Source organism: Triticum urartu, chromosome 3A (assembly GCF_056163025.1).
Source record: "Triticum urartu cultivar PI428250 chromosome 3A, HENAU_Tu73, whole genome shotgun sequence".
Lineage (NCBI taxonomy): Eukaryota > Viridiplantae > Streptophyta > Magnoliopsida > Poales > Poaceae > Triticum > Triticum urartu.
The window spans coordinates 591,551,666-591,572,045 of record NC_141875.1 but is presented as its reverse complement, the minus strand read 5'-3'; the positions used below and the strand labels follow the sequence as shown (position 1 = coordinate 591,572,045).

General features: G+C 43.1%; 2 protein-coding genes and 1 long non-coding RNA gene across 4 annotated transcripts; 2 read left to right on the top strand and 1 right to left on the bottom strand.

The window, feature by feature from the left end:
• Positions 1 to 5,436: 5,436 nt before the first annotated feature.
• Positions 5,437 to 6,398, top strand: LOC147980688 (uncharacterized). The gene is made up of 2 exons (XR_015598614.1): positions 5,437 to 6,043; positions 6,194 to 6,398. It is a non-coding gene; the product is annotated as an uncharacterized LOC147980688 (long non-coding RNA).
• A 3,148-nt stretch (positions 6,399 to 9,546) lies between these two features.
• Positions 9,547 to 14,507, bottom strand: LOC125545272 (Regulator of chromosome condensation (RCC1) family protein). 2 transcript variants are annotated; one of them, XM_048709162.2, is made up of 11 exons: positions 14,081 to 14,507; positions 13,275 to 13,348; positions 13,098 to 13,182; positions 12,876 to 13,001; positions 12,533 to 12,784; positions 12,198 to 12,434; positions 11,285 to 11,328; positions 10,650 to 10,832; positions 10,436 to 10,526; positions 10,082 to 10,125; positions 9,547 to 9,972 (listed from the first exon to the last, which is right to left on the bottom strand). In XM_048709162.2, the coding sequence occupies exons 1-11, from the start codon at positions 14,343 to 14,345 to the stop codon at positions 9,850 to 9,852; spliced, it is 1,524 nt and encodes a 507-aa protein (XP_048565119.1). In that variant the 5' UTR covers positions 14,346 to 14,507; the 3' UTR covers positions 9,547 to 9,849. The 2 variants fall into 2 exon arrangements, with proteins under 2 accessions (XP_048565119.1, XP_048565120.1); XM_048709163.2 differs by having other exon boundaries at positions 12,533 to 12,769; positions 14,081 to 14,505.
• Positions 14,508 to 18,301: 3,794 nt separating this feature from the next.
• Positions 18,302 to 20,059, top strand: LOC147980687 (uncharacterized). Its single transcript, XM_087515714.1, has 2 exons — positions 18,302 to 18,775; positions 19,313 to 20,059. Exons 1-2 carry the CDS (start codon positions 18,302 to 18,304, stop codon positions 20,057 to 20,059), a joined length of 1,221 nt encoding a protein of 406 aa, XP_087371840.1.
• Positions 20,060 to 20,380: the final 321 nt, after the last annotated feature.

Sequence of the window (20,380 nt, the reverse complement as noted above, 5' to 3'; positions counted from 1 at the left end):
ATCGATTAGTTTAGAGAACAATTAATATGTCTTGAGTACTTTCTTTAAAAACTTCGATAGGGAAAATAGAAAGTATGACGTATGATCTTTGGTAAGATATTGCATCATTAAAAACCATTATGAGAAACTTTGATAGAATAGTCATAAGGGAAAAGAGTGCGATATGATATGCCATTAAAAACTCCTTTAAACCCCAGTGGGGGAAAATATAAGGAGAAAGTGTATGACATATATCGGCACTTGTATTTATATTGTCTCGTTAAAAACCTTTATGAGAAACCATTAGGGAAAACTCATGAAGGGAAAAGGAGTACAATATATACAATTTTGGGATTGTTGATAGGTTATAGGTTTGGGAAATTACTCCCCCTGAACTTTGCAAATCTGGAGAATGTGTAATATAATTTCCATTGATATGATCATGACCTTATGAATAATCTGTAGGATTTTCAAAGTATGTTGTTTGCATATTGTTTCCTCACTTTCTATAATTCGTGAGGATAAGTAATTTTCGAGCAATGTACTTTATGATATTGCTCTTCATATAACCTGTAGTTTTTGAGTAACACAAGTGGTAGCGTCTTGATAAATCAAGTTATGTAATTCTGATGAATCTCAACCACATGATTTTTAGTGTGGTTAATCATTCTGCTAAGCCATACATATTTTGCAATGATTTTAGATAAAGCAATTACGTCAGAATGATAACTAGAAATAGCCATTAAAGCCCATTTAGATGACTTCCATACGAAGGCTATTCCAGCAAATTCAGTCATTGATATGGCATTGTTGGGATCAAAGAAAGAGCCAATATAATTATATCATATCATGGCCATATCTTGTATTTCCTGATGGAAATATCCAAGATTTATTGTGAGCTTGAGATATAAGCTGATATTTCTTATATCGACCATATACCTTTTGTTGGGGGTTGCACTCCGAACATAGATAGCAAATATAGTGTCAGGCCTGACATAGTTTGCAATTATATGAGTGCTTTGACATTAGTGAGATATAGAACTTCAGGTCCTGATATCACTTCATTAACACGCCTAGGTATGAATGGATCTGTACCCTATCAGGGGTAGTATGACCATATTACATGTCTTTTATTGATACGATATATCCACATTGAACTTCTCGTATATGTTTTGGATATATGTAGACTGATATAAGTATTCTTGAGAGAATGCTCAAGTTGTAAGCTTAAGCTAAATTTGGTTGAATCCAAATTTTCCGTCTTGAGATGATTTTATGTATTTTTAGGTCCTTTCGAGACATTGATGATGAAATCATCGATATACACTGAGGTGATGTAAGGAATAAAACTTCTGATTTCTTTATTAAAACACATAAACAATCATGATTATTCAAGCAATCCTTTTGAAGAAGGAACTTATTTAGTCGGTAGTACCATATGATTTTCAACTATTTCAAGTCATAGAGTGACTTATGAAGTTTTACACAAAACTTGTTGTGATTTGCTTTTGGATTTGGAAGTATAAGCCCTTCAGGGACTTCAATAGAGACTTCCGAAATAAGTGTCATATGAGTATGTAGCCACTTCATCCATCAACTGCATGGATATTATTATTAATTTTTATTGCCAATGATATTTAGTATCGAAACATAATTCCACTTATACCAAGAGGGTATGTTATATCGTAATCGATGTCGGGTCTCTGCGTGAACCCTTTTGCTACAAGCCTCGCTTTCTCACCACCTCGTTGACTCTGTCAATGAATGAGAAGTTTTTAGTATTCCATATGGAAGATACTTATGAGGAGTAGGTATTACTGCAATAAATACCACTCGAGCGAGTGCTATTCTTCATTACTTGCTTCCTTTTATGTGAACCAATATGAGTGCAAGAGGCACTCTACCATGGATTTTGGTTCTGGGCCCAAAAAGGTTTTAGCAATTTGAGAAGAAATATATGTCGACAAATGTAGTCTTTAGTTTATATGATTCTGATGGAATCACTGAAGTTTATGGATAAAATATTTATTCCTTTTTAACTCCTTGTGATTTCCTACAACAAATGGAGTCAAGGTGTTTCGATTTCCCGACACCAAAAAATTTATGCACATTTATGCCGGGCTTTGGATTATGAGCATCCAGTGAGGTGTCTTTCAACTTGATGTTGAATTAAATTTACTGGTTGAGGATTTGATTTCCTCTGTTTCCGCGGAAGCATATGAGAAGTTATATCTCGTCTTGTCAGATTTTCTCCCCCTCTTGCTCTCATTTGGGGACAAGAGTGGTTTATCAGGTACCTCCACTCTTTCTGACACTTTACTGCAGGAATATAGAATTTAGTAACACCTTGTTATCAGTAAATGTATGTGGCAGATTTGCAATGTGTTGCAAATATATGATTCTCTAAACTTTTAGTTCAGATTCTTTGAGTACGTGGATATAAGGATTGAATGTCAATAACATTTCTAATTTATTTTTCGGCATTCTTTGTGGTACTTATCTCCCCCTAATGCCAGAAAATATCCTTATTGCTGATGCAATCAGCATACGGGCTATGAATAATTTTGATTGACGGATAAATTGTTATTCCTCACATAGATCCCTAATTTTCTGTGAGTGTCCATTGATGTACGATGGAGTGGTGATATCGGTATGTAACCGAATTATCGCAGATGGGAAATACTTTGTCGATTTCCACGTAGTTACTACAAGGGGGAAGTAGTATGATATGCAGTTGGTATGATTTAGATCATACTTACGATGTGTAAGGTCGTATGTGTCCAGCAAGAGGCTGGTAAATTTACAATTCTTTAAAAAATGGTCATGTAATTCATTTGACTATCTTTGATAAGAAATTTACTTTAACCATTATGGGTATGTACATAGGGTACTGAATGCAATCAGAAAATTCTCGTGAAATGAGTTCAACGACATTGTCCATTCGAATGGATTTATCCTTTGTTCAGGAGAATTTGCTTCTACTTTGATAAGTTAAGCAATTTATTGGGTAAGACCATGCATGGTTGTGTGTGATAAGAGACACACTTAAAAACATTTTATGAATGTGTATATGAGTACCATGAAGTATCTAAATTACCCCAGATAATGGTTAAGCAATCCAGGCATATCTTTTGAATGTGTTTAAGGAAAAATAAGTGTCCTGCTTAGAATTTTAAGGTGAGAGTGCCTTAAAACTTATTTCCCCTATGGTACATGCGGTGCACATAAAATCTGATGATTTGGGAAAATTTGTAACTTGATGAGTTGTGACCAACAGGATTGTCAATATTTTTCTAATCTTCCCCAAACCAAGATGGATAAGGTTATTAAGCTAAATATTCATTTATTAAGATGTAGAAAATTATTGTGTACGCAACAATATTGAGTATGAATTGAACCATACATTCAGATTTATAAAATATCATGTCCGAAAAATAGCATATCGGACATCGCACTACATTTAGTAGCACAAGTACAGGCTAAAGATATTTTGGGAATAACTAGGAGATTACATGAGGTCTCCAACATTACTGAAAATTTAATTACGCAAACATATCATCGATGCAAAGGAATTCACATTCCTTCTAATCCACTAGATTTTTGGTTCTCCTTCAGATGAAGATCTGAGAACAATCATTTACCAGAATATTTTCTGGTTGTACGTTTGCAAATTTTCAAATTATCCCAATGAACTTATTTGCCTTTTCAATAATTATGTGGTGTGGTTTCACCATATGTTTGAGGGTTTGGTAATCACAGGGACAATATTTATAACCACACATTTGACAAACTTGAGAGTTGTCTTTTGATCATTTGATAACGACCAATTCCTATTAAGAGATAATTCTATCTTTGGTTGTCTACTAGCCTCCACTTTACTTCGAATTCCTCATGGTTCTATTTTCTGACCACTAACTTGCATAGTATTCTCGGTACTAGTAAGAATTCAAATAATGGTATAGCACCCGTTGGGTGAATCTGATGATTTTAAGAAATTCCATGTTTCTTCATCATAAAAAGGGTAATACCATCTTACGAGGATGTAAAGTGCATTAACGATTTTTCAACTGGATCTGTATATAGGAAAATATTTGATCATGATATCTCAATTTGAAGTTGATTATGTGATAAAATTGTGAGCTGCGATAGACTTGAGGTCTTGAAAAATGAATGGGTAATCATTCGCGATGTGCTCAAGGCATCATGTTTATATTAAGGGAGATATTTAGCGTGAATAAAAATTCATCCATTATGTACTTTAGTTTGAGAACTAAGTGAAAGTTGGACACATAAAGTGCATATGAGCGTTGCAACTTTAGAGTCACCGCCAAAAACATAGACGTTGCATGTTTGACATTGGTTAGTCAGTGTGAAAGTATAACCACAATATGATGTGGACACTGTAAAAGTGTTGAGACACTCGATCGTTGCCATAATTATGGGATCCATCTTGATGGATGGACAACACTATAATTATAGATAGTGACATAGGCTTCACTGCCATGTATTTTACCAATGTAATAGAAGTCAATCACGATTATATGCAAATATATATATATATATATATATATATATATATATATAGTTTCCTATGACATATTCAAGCAAAATGGGGCTTAAATAGTTGATATTAGCACACAATACCATTTCGGCGTATAGCGAGTGTGCAAGAACAATATTTACTATGAGAGTAAATCATTTTAGTGAACAACAACAACTGCTTCTGAGGAGCAAATTTTATAAATATAGCTGATGCTATCGGGGTCTTATGTGTCTACCACAAATTATATAGATAGCACTTTGAAGATAATCACCAAATGCGGTGTAGATCTCGCAGTAATAGAAAACATAGTCTGACTTTTGTCAGTAGATGTTCATATCTCTATTACCTTATGTTATGCTATATTTAAGAAAATCACTTTAAAGGTAATCATCTGCCAAAATGGCATGATGTAGACCTTGCAGTAATAATGGATAGTCTGCAAAATTCACAGTAGATGCCACTATTACCTTATGATATCTTCAGGTAGTCACATCTAATATTAATATTTGGAAGAGCACTTTGAAGGTAGTCATCTTATCAAACGACAAGACGTAGACCTCACAGTAATGATGGATAATCTGCAAATTATGCAGTAGATGTCATCAATACCTTGTGATTCCAAGTTTAACTTTAGTTGTATAATATAGTTGGTGTACTAAAATTACATGCTACATAGAATGCTTGAGGCAGACGTATTGAACATGTTGATTTTTTAAGATAAAATTATCATTTACAATATGTAAATGCAATAGGGAAAGCGAGTCTCCTATCCAAACTTGCAAAATAGTTGATCGTCAAATCTACAACTTAAAGTACATACACGTACTAAATTGCAGAAGAAAAGTAAGCCTGATGGAATATTTTGCAAGTGCTATGTACAGAACATAGTTTCAAATTGTTGGAGAACTAAACCGTAGGTTTAGTGAATCCTAGTAACCCACGTCCTGTACGCTGAAACTGCAATGACATGTATTGGATATACAGAAATACAAGGCTAATTGGAACAATGCCAATGAGATAAAGATTTCCCTAATCATCGATCTGTCTATCCTGTGCGGTTCCAACTCGGGAGTTCTGCCCGTAACCACCGCTGCTAGGGATTTGCCCTGCCGGCCAGACCGGAGGATTGGGATCTCTACCGCCAACTCGTCTCGGGCCGTGGCCTCGACGGAACTGCGCCGGAAGGCGCCGCGTTCCGGCCGGTTGGTGCATGGACCGTGCCGTGCATCCGAATGGATCCGTCGATCCAAGCACCGGTTTTTGGGCGCGCCTGAGGACGCGCCACCGTGAGCCGCGATGGGAACGCGTATGCAGCGGGCTACGCCGGCCGTTTCTCGCCAGTCAAGGCCAAGTGGTGTCACGCCGTTGGGCGCCGTACGCCATGGAGTGCTGCGCTAGTAGGAACAGCGACGGTGCCGAGGGCTGTCATGTGCTCCGCGCTGGAAGTCGCCTTGCCTTGGGCCGAAGTCGCTTGTGCCGGTGCTTCAAACGATTGATTGCTTCTACGTGTGATTTGCGTGAGTACGTACATACAGCCATATAGTGAAAAGCAATCCATTGTTAGATTATTGGTTCATCACAAGAATATTAGATCAAATAGGCAAAGATTAGTAATCTCTGTTTTTTTAATTGAGGCCAGATTGACAAGCTCTGTTCTTCTTTGATCTTTAGTTGACGATGCCGTTGATGGATTGCCTCTGTTTCTGGCGCCGTTCAAAGAAATCACCGGAGTTTTCTGCCGTAAGAGGAGTGTTTCTAATTTTTCATTGATTCCTCTTGCATCTTCTCCTTCTGTATTCTTCCTGCAAAAAGACTTGCTATGGCAGAAATTAAATCGGAAAAGAACCACGCTATTGGACTCCGGTTTATCTTTTCTCGAGGCCAGCGTTGTGTCCAGTGGTCGATGTTGAAGACCGCCGGAGACCCGGAGTTGCATCTGCTATGGTCGATGACAGTGCCGTTCGTCGTTTGTTAGGCTGATCCCCTTTTCTCTGTGACTAATTCGCTTGAGCAGGAACGAGAGAGTTTGAATGAAAGATGATCCATCAGTCTTTATTGATGATAGAAGTGGGGTATTTATACCCAGGCGGAAGTACACATGATGCTTGGCGGTCAAGTAAACACATGGTTACTTGAGAGCCAAGGAATTACATAATTGCCTTGAGAGCCAAGGAAGTACATGGTTGCTTGAGAACCAAGCAACCTATCTAACAATTAACTTAATCCTAATTAGCTTAATCAATAAGCAACTATTCTATTCTTAACAGATAGATGGGTTTGATGTTGAGAAATTGGAGCATTGCATTTGATGGTAAGCAATCAGTTCTGCAATTCACTTTTATCCATGCAATTACTTTTTTGAGTATTATATACCGTGGAGAATATATTCAGTACATAACTAAATTTTCATAAAACATTTGAACATTCTCTTTTCAACATGTGTAATTTATATATATTAATCGAGCTATAGGTAAGCATAGAAAAAAGTAGGTGCATATGTAGTAAAGAAACCGTGGGAATAAAGTGCGGCACTTGCATAGCTTCGCAAGCTTGGAGAGAGATATAGTCAGATCTTTAGTTAGCTTTAGTTCATAAGTAAGAGGGTCCTACTTTCTTAGTCCACTATGGTGCCTACAATGTCAAGGAGCGTTAGATTTGAAATCACATATATGTTTATGAATCGTTATGAGTTCTAAATGATCATTTTTACATGGACATATGTCAAAGCTGAGTAAGAGCCAGCGACCTCAAGGAACAATAACCATTCAAGATTAATGCACATTTGGTTTGCCGTGGCCTGGGCGTCATAAAAAATGGCAAGGACGTCACTGAGGCTGCCTTGGATGCTCTTGCCAACCAGTTGAAGGAGTAGCTGGAGCTGCAGGACATTGTCGCGCTCCGAGAAATCTTCAGGCTCGATGACGAGCAGGCCGTGGCGATCAAGCAGGGTGCCCTTGTCAACCTTGGAGTTGTTGATGCTCTAGATCATGAAAGAGAAAGTATTCAGGCCACTGATGTGTAAGCTCCCTTCTGTTTATACATGACCTGTTAGGGAAGATCAACCCTAATGACAGCACAATGCACTTGTTCTTGTTGTTGCTGGCCGTGAAAGCCTGTAGGGTGTTTTGGGCTGTTGTTTTCCCTTTTCGGGTTTGCTCTGAGGGGAAGAGCTTGCTAAACCACCTCTATAATGTGCATTATTAATTTTATGCTAGGAAAGTGAAAGGGGCGCCTCCTACCTGGCACCGCCCAACTTTTTCTCAGGCGGCGCCACCGGGTGGCGCCCCAACCACTAGTCCATGGTCATTGCTCGCTCCTTTGGCCACGGCCGTCTCCGCCCTTTGCGTTGCTGCCCCAGGGGCGGGTGGATATGGTCGACTTCATCATTGAGCCAACGTCGAGTGCCCACGGCCATTCGAATTGTTGAACATGTACTCGGACCAGTGGATCTTGTTGCCGGTTTAAACAACACGATGACTTTGTGTTGCATGCATCCATTCCACCGTCATACTCTCGAACAGTTGAACATCGTATACTTTGTTGAGTGTGCGGTATCTTCTCGCAAAAACATAAATAAAAATTGAGCGAACATACGCTATAACTAATGAAAATCATTTGGTTTGTATTGTATGTGTTAGTAATTAATCTTTTTTTTTGTGGAAGGTAGGGAGATTTCATTACTTAAGGCGGCTTTTTAGCCGTACACAAGTATACAATATCGCTTTTGTCAGTACCAAGCCATATGGCAGTGATTTGCACATAATTCTTGAGTATAGAAAAGCGCAATTTCTTGCATATATTGTTTCATTTTAAATTTTCACAAAAAAAATCAAATTTGTACGTGTTTTTTGAATTATCAAAAAAGTTCAAATCAATACAAAATTTCAAATTTGCAAATACTTTTCAGATTCATGACCATTTTCTAAAATCATGAACATTTTTTAAATGCCCACTTTTTGAAATGCCCGAACTTCTAAAAATTGGCATACTTCTTTCAAATTCGAGATGTTGTTTTTGAATTTATAATTTTTTTTCAAACCACAACCTTTTCAGAATCATGAAAAATTTTCAAATCCATGAACTTTTTCACATTTATTAACTTTTTTCAACTTCATGAATATTTTATTCAATTTTGTGAACTTTTTTCCAAATCTTCGATTTATTTTCCTCGGGAATTCAATGGTGAAGATGTCAATCTTTTTCTTTTTGAGTGGTTGGTCAACAAGTCAATCGACCAATGGTCATCCATCAACCGGTTAACTGTTGATTGAGCGTCCCGCAAAAAAAACTGTTGATTGAGCGAATGAAGCATGGGCGGCGACCGAGCGAGCGAGCACGTTAGCGTTGATGGGCCGTCCCATCAACGCCACATACATATGTTCTTTCGCTCTATGGGGTGACTGATATAACAATCTATATGATTTTCTCAAAAAAAAATCTATATGAAAGTGTGCGTAATTAGTATACAGAACAAAAAGCTTCCGCTCTTGCATATATTCTTTCCTGGGCTTGTTGTATCACGATGTTGCATCATGCTTCTTGCGTCTGATCAGTTGGAATTGTCATTGTCTAAAAAAAAGTTGGAATTATCAGTGCAGGTTCTAGGACATACAACTCATCAATGGTCGGTCTAACTCAAAGGGACTGAAGCACAGTGGATAGATCATCTGCAGACGAAACGACGGCGGCTTGTTCACCTGTCCAATCCGGATGCTTGTCTCAAAATCGAAGGAAAAGATAAAACATTTGCTAGCTAACTGGATCGTTTGCAACAAGCAATTGCATGTTCTTGTTGATATGCTATTTCCAAAAGTATGTATGCCTTGTTACTTGGTTTCTATTTTTCGACACGGTTAAAAGTTCTTCAGGAGCAAAACAAAGGTGACAGACGACAACACACTTTGCAGTTTTAGCTACATCTCTGTTAAAAGTTCTTCAGGAGCAAAACAAAGGTGACAGACGACAACACACTTCGCAGTTGAAGTTACATCTCTGTTAAGATAGCTGGAAATGCGGGAGCACCATACAAGCACAAATTATCGCGCTCTTTGAACCTAATAGTAGAATGTAAGTATACACAATCAAACAGTGCGAGCAAATCCTCCTAACTCGACCGTATACACACAGCGCGATACAAATCTGTCCGTCCAATGCTGCACTCTGTACCGGCACAGGGAAGAATGGATGGATACACAATGTCACTGTATGCACCCTCATTCATGTATGTACAAGGGACCTGGGTGGATGAAGGGTCTACCAAACTCCTAACAAAATTGTCACCTGACCTACAGGGGCAGTTCAGCTCCTCCTTCACTAGGGGTTCGGCATCACGTCGGGGACTCCGCGAGCACTAAGGTGTGCCACCAGCCGCACGACACGTTCAGCGGGTGGTACTCGTCCACAGGTACGATGCAGGGCACGTTTCTGTCCATGGAATCGCCGAGGCCCAACTGCACGCACGCGCAACTCCAAAGCTCAGATCAGAGATCATATCACACCAAGGTTTTTTCCCCACGTCACCTGTGAAAAATCGTAGTAGTAAAGCAAAGAGATACCTACCTGGCCGTACTTGTTCCATCCCCAGCAGAAGACTTCGCCCTCATCTGCAGGAAATTTCAACAATGTTACCTCCATACCTCAACAATAGACATGAAGCAGCAACAATGGCAAAGCTGTTTGCTTTGTGTGCGGTAAGATACTGATGCAGGCTAGCTAATAGCATGGTACAGAACAAAGTTGTACTCCCTCTGTAAAGAAATATAAGATCGTTATCTAAACGATCTTATATTTCTTTACACAGGGAGTAACTAATAATAGACAGCACAAGGTTCTAAAGTACAAGCCAAGGGTGGTAAGGCACTCGGGCAGATTGGAACGGTGAGTTCCTCCCAGAGGAAAATACGACCACCATACCTGTTATTATTGCACTATGACGAGCTCCACAAGACACTGATCTTGCATTCTTATTTTCCAAGCTGGGGGCATCTACCAGTTTTGGTATAGTCTGCATAGAAACAAAATAACATTCTTATGCATTTGGTGTAGTGAACAGACAGCTTGATCAGAAACAAAATAACATTCTTATGCATTATGTAGTAAGAATGGAAAAAAGAATCAAAGCTCCCACCTCAGCTTGATCAGAACCAATCCCCAGCTGCCCGAACTGGTTGCCTCCAAACGAATAGACATCACCATCTGCAGATATGGATACTGTATGCCATAACCCTGCGGCAACATCTTGCATCTTGACTCCCAGAATAGCTGATACACATGTTGGGCTCAACACATCATCTGTATTCCCCTGTCCACACTGAAAAATAAAAGCACAGTGATTAAAAACACTGATTTTTATGAAATATGTCAGGTCAAAACATATAGACTAATCGACCCGCAAAAAACAAACTAATCAAGTATATCACCTTAATCATTGTTATCAATACAAAAATGAAACCCAAACAGTTTCTGACACATACTTCCTCATATATGCATAAAATATCAGAATTGCCGCAATAGATTTGCTGTCTTAAGGAAAACAATTACAAGTTAAAAACGATTTTGAGATGGTATTTTTCAACTAAACAAGCATTGTGTGTGGCTGATCATGTTGATCCATTGTTGAGTTCTGGAATGCTAAGACATACACACTTTCTACCCCAAGTATATCCTCTGATCCATTGTTAAAACTTTTAGTCAATACAAAATATATTACTGGGAAAACAAACTTGTTTGATCAGACCATGTGTTGAAATAGAAAAGACTAACCTGCCCGTACAGTCCCCACCCAAATGCAAGAAGTGCTCCTGAATCTGCAAACAAGAGCTAGCTGTTAAAAAGGTGCAGGGGAAATTTTGACTAAAATAGGGGGCTGTGTTTTCTGAAGTAGGAGGGCAGGAGCACTGCCATTCTACTAAGAAAAGAAAGAGAGACAACTGTGGACTCTGTCCTGCATTTAAGGGGACAAGGCCAGGACGAACCCAGAAACCAAAAAACCGGACTAGCTGCTAATCAAATGACTCCCCAGAAACATGGTCAGGCCACCAACTCCCTAGACCTCAGGTCTTCTTGAGCAATCCATGATATGTACAATGGAAAAGGCACTCTTAAGAAATGAACAATTGTTAATGTTGTGGTCTCAATGGAGGAATGCCCCCAATAAGCAACTCATCTTAGTTCTATAAATCTCATGATTATGCATTTGTCCAAAAAATACTCCCATTCAACATTTTGGTTGGAAATACCTGGATGGATATTTCCTACAAGTAAGCTGATGTATCTTTTTTTGACCAGCAAACCATAGGGAAAGTCCCTACGGTAAGTCTAATGGTATCTTACATGCTTGACTACCGAATAGGGTCTAAGCAGTACCATACCTTTTTTTCCTGTAAGCACCATCACTTTGCTACAGCAAAACAAGCTGGCAGCAATTGGATTTTCATTCTTGAATACACCATAAATATTATTTTACACTGTTACGCCAAACTTAAACTGACCAGTTGGAAATATCTACTGCCCCCCTTAAAAAAAGGAAATATTCAAATATCTAATGTTGCTCACACATAATGTGTCCAACTGAAGTTATTGACAAATGCCATCTCGAGACCAAAAATGATTTGTACTGTCTCCACACGGATACGACAAAAGAAGTATCAGAAAGAGACTGAAAGAAAGAACTAACCCGTTACCACAACACTATGGCGGCCTCCACACGCAATGGCCGTCACACGATTTCCTGTTGCTTTATTAATTTGCCCTTCAGCGTTTTTGTTGCCTTTCATAGCTGATAGCCGATCCTTGCCATACGATGTTGATTCAATGCAAGGTATAGGGTGAGGGGAGGAAACTGTACGAATTCTGGACCCCAGACCCAGTTGCCCTTCTCCTCCATATCCCCAACCCCATACCTGACCAAAATCTGAAGTTTTCAAGAAATATTGGGCCTTAATCCTCAAAGTTCCCCAGATAGGTTAAAAATAGCACTAGAGGACTGCCAAATGTACTAATGTACATTACCTGATAATGCTAATGTATGGCGACCACCAGCAGCTACTGCCGTTATTTTCACCCCAGTATTAAATGTCACAACACAAGGTGGTGCAGAAAGGTTTTCATCACCAGATGTCGAACTGTCATTTCCTTGTTTAGCTGAAGACAACCGTCGCCTCTTGGTGCTATCCTCGGTACCTCTACTTTCAGAAGGACCAGATGCTGCTCCACTGCTTGTCCTAGACGCCTGTGACCTGGGGCTCACTGCAATGGAGTTGCCTTTGTTATGTGATATATCTGTAAGCATTTAGCCCTCCTGAAGATGTTTTTAATGAAGAACTGAGAAAGGACATGTAGTAAGCATCGTCACCTTGGTTGTTGGCAATTGCGCTCTGTCTTTCATCCTTCTCCAAAGTTCCAACTGAAGCTTGATCTGCAATGACCCTTCCAGTCGGAACACATTCTTTCCAACCCCATGTATAGACAACCCCTTCATCTGATCCAGGATAACATTTATGAGAATAGTACCAATACCAAAAAAATTGAGTTCTTACCAAAGCACGAAGTTCTGCATGTATGATGAGCCGCATACCGGTTATTGCAACACAATGAGCCCACCCAGCATCAGCCCTCGCTATCGCAACATCACTAGGAAGAGGAAAAGCCTCTGGAGTCTCCTGATATGTACAAGAGGCCACGTTAGCAATATCTTCGAGTATTCTCATCGTGTACAAGAGAGCAAAGGCAACGAGTGTGTTGTTAACTTTACCTCGTGCTTCCCAGCCGTCACATAACTTTGACCCATATCGTCAGTAGAGCCCCAGGTGAGGAGTTTTCCAGACTCTAAAGCAAATGAAATGCACAGGTCAGTGTCGATTAGAACTTGATCACATTGACCAAGGCCAACAAATGACATAAAATGTTTCAGTTTGGCATATCACTGAATAAACAGCAGCTATTACTAACAGTCTGAATTTGTACAGTACATCAGCAAATTCTGTTGGTATTGATCCAACGACAAAAGGCATATTTACATTAAAGGATTTGAACGGACATTCGAAGAACACGAGGTCCTTCATCTTGCTACTCCTTCTATCACACCAGTAACGATACGATCCATGAGAACATCATAAGAAAAGACTCCGATAAATTGAGAAACAAGCTTTGCTCGACAAATGTAACCCTTCCTCTCTCTCTCTTTTCATTGTTTAGCACCCAGTACTCAGTAGAACACAAATCCCAACCACACAACTTCACTCACCGATTAGCCAGCATGAAAATGCAACTTCACGGTCGGCTATTTCAAAAGCAGATTCCAAAGTGTGATATGCTAATTCAAGAAAATTCCGACGCGCTGCTCGTAGAGAGTACTTGTATCGCGAGACAGCCCTTCACTCATCAGGCCAAAAATCCACTACCGAATACCACTAGCAAATAAGCAATCCTGCACAGAAAGCGCGCATGCCGACGCACCGAGCAGATCTGCGCCGCCAAATGGAAAGACGAGCACAACCAACGCACCGAGAGTACCAGAACACAAACGGAGCAAAAATTGAGAAGGGAGGGCGGCGTCACCGGAGATGGCCATGGCGAAGCCGCACCCGCCGCCGCAGACATCCCTCCACGCGTCGCCGGCCGCCGCCAGGGGCAGCCTGACGGGCACGGGGCCCAGCAGCGGCGAGCGCTGCGGCGAGACGCCGGGGAGGTAGCCCCACATCAGCACGACCTGCTCCTTCCCCGCCTCCCGCGCGCCGTCCTCGTCCATCTCCTCCTCCTCCCCGCCGCCCCCCACGAAGCCCACCTCCCCTCCTCCTCCTCCTCCGCCGCCGCCGCCGTTCATCTCCTCGAAAATCCCCGTACTCGCCGCCGCTATCGCCTCCGTCTCGAACCCTCGCTCGCTCGCTCGCTGGCGGCCACACGGGATGGAGGGAGGGAGATGGCGTTGGTTCGGCTGGGCGAAGTGGGAGCAGCGGGCGCCTGCTTTCGGAGCGTGAGGCTGGAAGCAGCGAGATTTGGGCGTATCAGTTTCGCCGGGGGCGGGGGCGCCACGTCAGACGCCGAGGTGGCGCGGGCCGTACACGTGGCGCGGGGTGAGCCGCTGGATCCGGCCGGGGATTCCTGGCCAGGAATTGGCCGGAAGGTTCTGGAAGGGCGGAGGTTGGGGCCGGGGGCCCACAGGGCGTACGTGTCAGCAGGCCAGGAGGGCGGGCGGGGTGGGGTGGGGTGGGAAGCGGGGGGCAGAGGTGTGTGGGGCTACCGGTACCACACCGAACGATTTTGACCTCCGCCTCACGCCGCGTCCACCAGTTAAAATATGCCTTGCGTGCTTCGCTTGTTTTGGGTCGTGACTTCAGTCTTTTACGGGCGATGACGCACACACACACACACCTCTTCTTTCTTAAAACAAGATGCGGCGTAGGTTATGCTCCCAAACTATGGAAAGCAGGAGCCGGCTGGCTACCAGATGCAAATATAATGGGATGCTTCTTTTGACAGAAGACATCATCTTTGTCCATTGCAGGAGAACTAGCAAAAAAGAGAATTCGGATGCCATCACTTAATGTCATGTATACGCCCAAATTGTCTTCAACATGATTTAGTTGCGACTCTACATTCGGTGCGTTGGGGCAGGGGCCCGGCGGCCGCGGGTAGCGGAGAAGCGGATGGTCAGCGGCGTGTGGCGGCGGTGCTGCATCTACGCCGCTGGCGGCCAGCAAGTAGCGGCAGGGCCGTCAGCTGCGCAGCGGGTGATCGGCAGCGTGTGGCGGTGAGGTGGGGCGGCGGTGAGGGTGGATGTGATTATACGCAAATATCCATCTTCCCCTCTATAGAGCGAAGTTGGGGTGTTTTTAGGATGAGATTATAAAAAAAATTGGTACAGAGGAATTGCTAGAGTGTGTTTTTTATGCCAACTTCCCGCATAGCTAGTTTATTAGGGGAAGGGAAGCTGCTGGAGATGCTTTAAAACCCTACGATTTCTTAGCTACTATTTTACACGAGGATATCGACCGATCCTTGTGTAGCTGGATAACCGTGGTTACGACTGTGGAATTATGCTCTCTGCATCTTCTTCTGTTACGGGTTAATCTTGAGGGTTGAGGTGATGTGTCGGGGAGTGGTTCTTTCATCACAAAGGAGCCTAGTTGAGCTTGCAATCAGATGTTCTTGCTTGAGTTGGCACACATATGTGAAGCAAAACGTACATGCACGAATCAAGATCATAGGTTGGCTACTACATATGGACGAATTAAACCGGAGGCTTGTCATACTTTGAAGTAGCTATGGATAGATCTTCCTCATAACATGAAAAACTTCATGCTCAACCAATCCAAAAAATCAGTCACCTCCTTCACCTTGCAAAGATCGCCACACCAACACCACATGACTGCCATCGCAGAGGTAAACTCACATTTCTTCATTTTTCTCGACCTAATGCTTTGATCCGAGCAAGACAAACTCATACCGACAAAAAAAATGTGACACACTTAGCGTAGTGGTGATTTCAAGTGTGGTTGGACGATGGATGACGAGAGGTTTAGTGCCTCCCTTTATAGAGCATGAACGAATGAAATTTTAGGCAGGAAAATAGAGTGCAAAAGGCGAATTTTTAGGCTGAAAAATAGAGCGCGAACGGACGAAATTTTAGGCGGGAAATCACAGTATAAAAATAGACCACCGACAACTGCATAGGAATCAGTGCGACTAAAAACGACACCACCCGACAGCCCACGGTGCTGTCGCATCGTGCACCACACAAACAGTGCATGCCGCCTCACGCGGTGGCGGCAGGGCCCACCGCGCGGCCTCCGTTCCGTCGCGGCAGCCAACTGCTTGCCGATTCCTGTTACCCGCTAGTGGCCGCCTGCCAGTGTGGCGGCAGGTTTTGCCACTTCCCATCATGGCGGCAGGTGCCACGCTTCGGCTAACGCGCCTGCCGCCACGACTGGGGGGGGGGGAGGGGGGAGGTTTTTTTTGCTAATTTTATCTACATGTAGTCTTTTTTGTCAATTCGTTTCGGCAAGTGATCTTTTTTGGACAAAGATTCATATTAAACACACGGGAGAACCTCAAAAGGAAAACTATCATGGATGATGACATCTGCCCCCTCTGCACCACAAACTTGAAATCACCTATTCTTCAAATGCGCATTCGCACCAACACCCACAAACTTGGAATCACCTATTTTCCGAATGCGCATTCGCTCTAAGGATCTGGCTTAGGCTTGCCTTTATGCTAGGCCGATTGGGCTGCTATGGACATGACCTGCACCCCCACGCTCAAGCCTTCACATTGCTCACTATCCTATGAAAAATATAGGATGCAAGTGTGCAAAAAAATATTGGCATGTCCACATAGTGTGCATCCTGCAGTCGGGGGCATTCTTGTTGGAATTTTGAGGCAACAAACCAGCAAACGCAAACATGTGAATATGCTCGCCTTATGAACACATGCACGTACACTTTACCCTTATAAACACCTTCGAGATATCAAATTATTTCTTACTCAATGAACATTGCTGATCGCCGAAAAGACTAGTAAATTCAGAAAAAAGCGACCGCCATGGCCAAGTCTAAATCTCAAACCAGGAGGGTCATTGCCGTAACATCTTCGAACGAAGTAAAGCTCCCAGTTTATTAGCAACAACAAAGTCTACTGTAATTTTGGTTTGGTGCACGTAGCATTTGCGGATGGTTTATTCGGGTTTGGCATCACGCGCGAGAATTGCGCCGGTGGACGGCCAGGAGCGGCCCCAACACCAACCAGGGCCGACCGCGCGGCAGTTGCGCGCGCATCCATTGGCCGGACGGTCCAGAAGCTTCGCGAAGCGGCCGGTGGCTTTCCCCCTCTCTCTCCCCGCGGGGGCGGGGCCCAGCCGCACCGCGCAGAAATAGAAACAAAAGCGGCCTCCGCTTTTTCCCTGCAAGGAAATAATCACCACACGTCGCGCGTATCTATCCATTCGTCCGTCCATCTTTCCTGCTTCGCACGTGCCTCCTGGTGGAGACGTGCGGTGGTTGCGCACTTGCACGACTCTCCCTCGCCGACGGGGACGGGGGCGGGGACCGCCAGCCAGCCAGCCAGCGACGGGGGCCGTACCACCATGTCGGCCGGCACGCTGGCGTTGCCCAGTGGGCCGGACGGGCCGGCCATTGGCGCCTCGCTTCGCCGTCAACAGCCGCCCTGCACGGTCCGTGGTTGGTTTTCCACTTGTGGCCGTCCCCGATTCCCTTTCTGGATCAGTGGAGTGAGATGCCAAACAGGCCAATCCGAAAGCAGAAGAGATATGCGCGCAGTTTAACCTGAAGAATGAAATGACGGAGATGCGGTTCAGTTCCTGCCCATGGCTGCTATATTTGGCAAGATAAGTAGATGACCATCGAGCTTGGACGGATATCCGACAGCGAGGCTTCTTTTCTCGGATCAAAACTGCTCACCCCTAGTGACTCTTTTCTCGGAGCAGAACTGCCCACCCCTTGCGGAGCACCACTGCAAATAGCGTAGCATACATACATAAACAGCCAAGGGAATGCGCGCGCCCTGCAGGTTGCATTTGTTCCGTTTCTGTAACGCGGTGCCAAACAGTGCAAACACAGAGCTGGCGAACGGACGGGTACGCATCAAAACCAGTTCATAAGGTTGCATAGGAGTTCGGTAGTATTTACATCCCAACCCAGCGCAGCAGAAAGAAGTTAACAAGCTGGCCAATGAACTAGACGAACTACTGTTACGAGAAGAAATAATGTGGAGACAAAGATCAAGAGTTCTGTACCTAAGAGAAGGGGATAGAAACACGAAATGGTTTCAGAGGAAAGCTATATGAAGGAAAAAAAGAATGATATCACCAAACTTACAGATTCCAGCGGTGTCTGGGTGGAGGATAAGAAAGGGATTGTGGAAATTACTAATTCTTTCTTTAAAAATCTGTACACGAAGGAGGACGGATTAAACCCACAGGAGATTTTGGAGTTGTTTGATGAAAAAGTGACACTCAATATGAATGAGGCGCTCACTAAAGCTTTCTCGGCAGTGGAAATAAGTGATGCTCTGTTTCAGATCGGCCCACTCAAAGCTCCTGGGCCCGATGGCTTCCCGGCTTGCTTTTTTCAAAGGAACTGGGAGGTCTTCAAGGAGGATGTGATCAGAGGTGTTCTCAGTTTCTTTGAGAATGGGTCAATGCCAGAAGAGATTAATGATACAGTCATCGTCCTAATCCCAAAGGGCAAAGATCCTCAATCGTTGAAAGACTACCGCCCCATCAGCCTTTGTAATGTAATTTACAAGGTGGTCTCCAAATGCCTTGTTAACCGTCTCCGACCTATCCTAGATGGCATCATATCAGAAACCCAGAGTGCCTTCATCATGGGTAGATTGATCATAGATAACCCACTCATTGCCTTTGAGTGTTTCCATAAAATACAACACTACAAAAACCCCCGGGAGACGTATAGTGCGTACAAACTGGATTTGGCAAAAGCCTATGACAGAGTTGATTGAAGGTTTTTGGAAGGTGTACTTCTGAAGAGTGGATTCTGCAAGAAATGGACCGACTAGGTCATGAAGTGCGTCATATCAGTAAGGTATTAGGTGAGATGTAATGGGGAACTTTTGGATCCGTTTTGCCCATCCAGGGGTCTTCGACAAGGGGACCCCCTGAGTCCATATTTGTTCCTCTTTGTGGCTGAGGGACTAGTGAAACTAATTAATAAGAACATTGCAGATGACAAGTTGACGCCAATCAAGATTGCGAGAAACAGCCCGGGTGTATCACACCTTTTGTTTGCTGATGACAGTCTTCTTTTCTTCAAGGCCACAGTTGATCAAGTTGAAACTGTTGGGAGAGTGCTGGACACCTTCCAGAAATGCACAGGACAATTACTTAGTGCTAGCAAATGCTCTCTCCTCTTTCGCGAGTCTTGCCCAGTTGCAACGAGGGATGCAATTAAAGCCACTCTTGGTGTTCAGACGGAAACCTTTGAAAGCAAATATTTGGGGTTGCCTACACCGAAAGGGAGAATGAAGGATGAACACTTTCAACCAATCATGGACAGATTCACGAAGAGGTGTAATGACTGGTCTGAAAGATTCATGTCCTATGCAGCAAAGGAAGTTCATGTAAAATCTAATGTCCAAGCACTTCCCACTTTCATCATGAGTGTGTTCCTGCTCTCGAAAGGATTTTGCGAGAAATATGAGAGATTGATAAGGGACTTCTGGTGGGGTGATGAAGAGGGCCACCGGAAAGTACACTGGAGGTCGTGGGAGAGAATGATTAAACCCAAGAGGGCCGGTGGCATCGGTTTCCGAGACATGCATCTTTTTAACCAAGCGCTACTGGCCAAGCAAGGTTGGCGCCTAATCCAAAACCCGGACAGATTATGTGCTCAAGTTCTTAAGTCCAAGTACTACCCTAAGGGCAACATCCTGGACACTGTCTTTGCCTCGGATGCCTCACCGGTCTGGAGGGCGATTGAGTCGGGGCTCCAACTTCTGAAGAAGGGCCTAATTTGGCGTGTGGGGGAATATTCAAATACAAAGGGACCAGTGGATACCTAGGAAGGAGGGCCTCAAAACTGCTGTCTTCACAAGAAGATCAAGGCTCCGATGGGTCAATCAACTAATGGATGCAGAAGAAAAGGAATGGAATGTGCCACTGATTCGCCAGATTTTTCATGAGTTTGACGCTGACGAAATATGCAAAATCCCCATCCCAAGAACAGAGGCAAAAGATTGTGTCGCATGGCACTATGAGAAGAATGGAATTTTTTCGGTTAGGAGTGCTTACAGACTGGCTGCCTCCACTCTCCAGACACAGCAAGCACATCCTTCAAGCTCAACACGAGATGCACATGACCGTAGCATTTGGGACCTTATTTG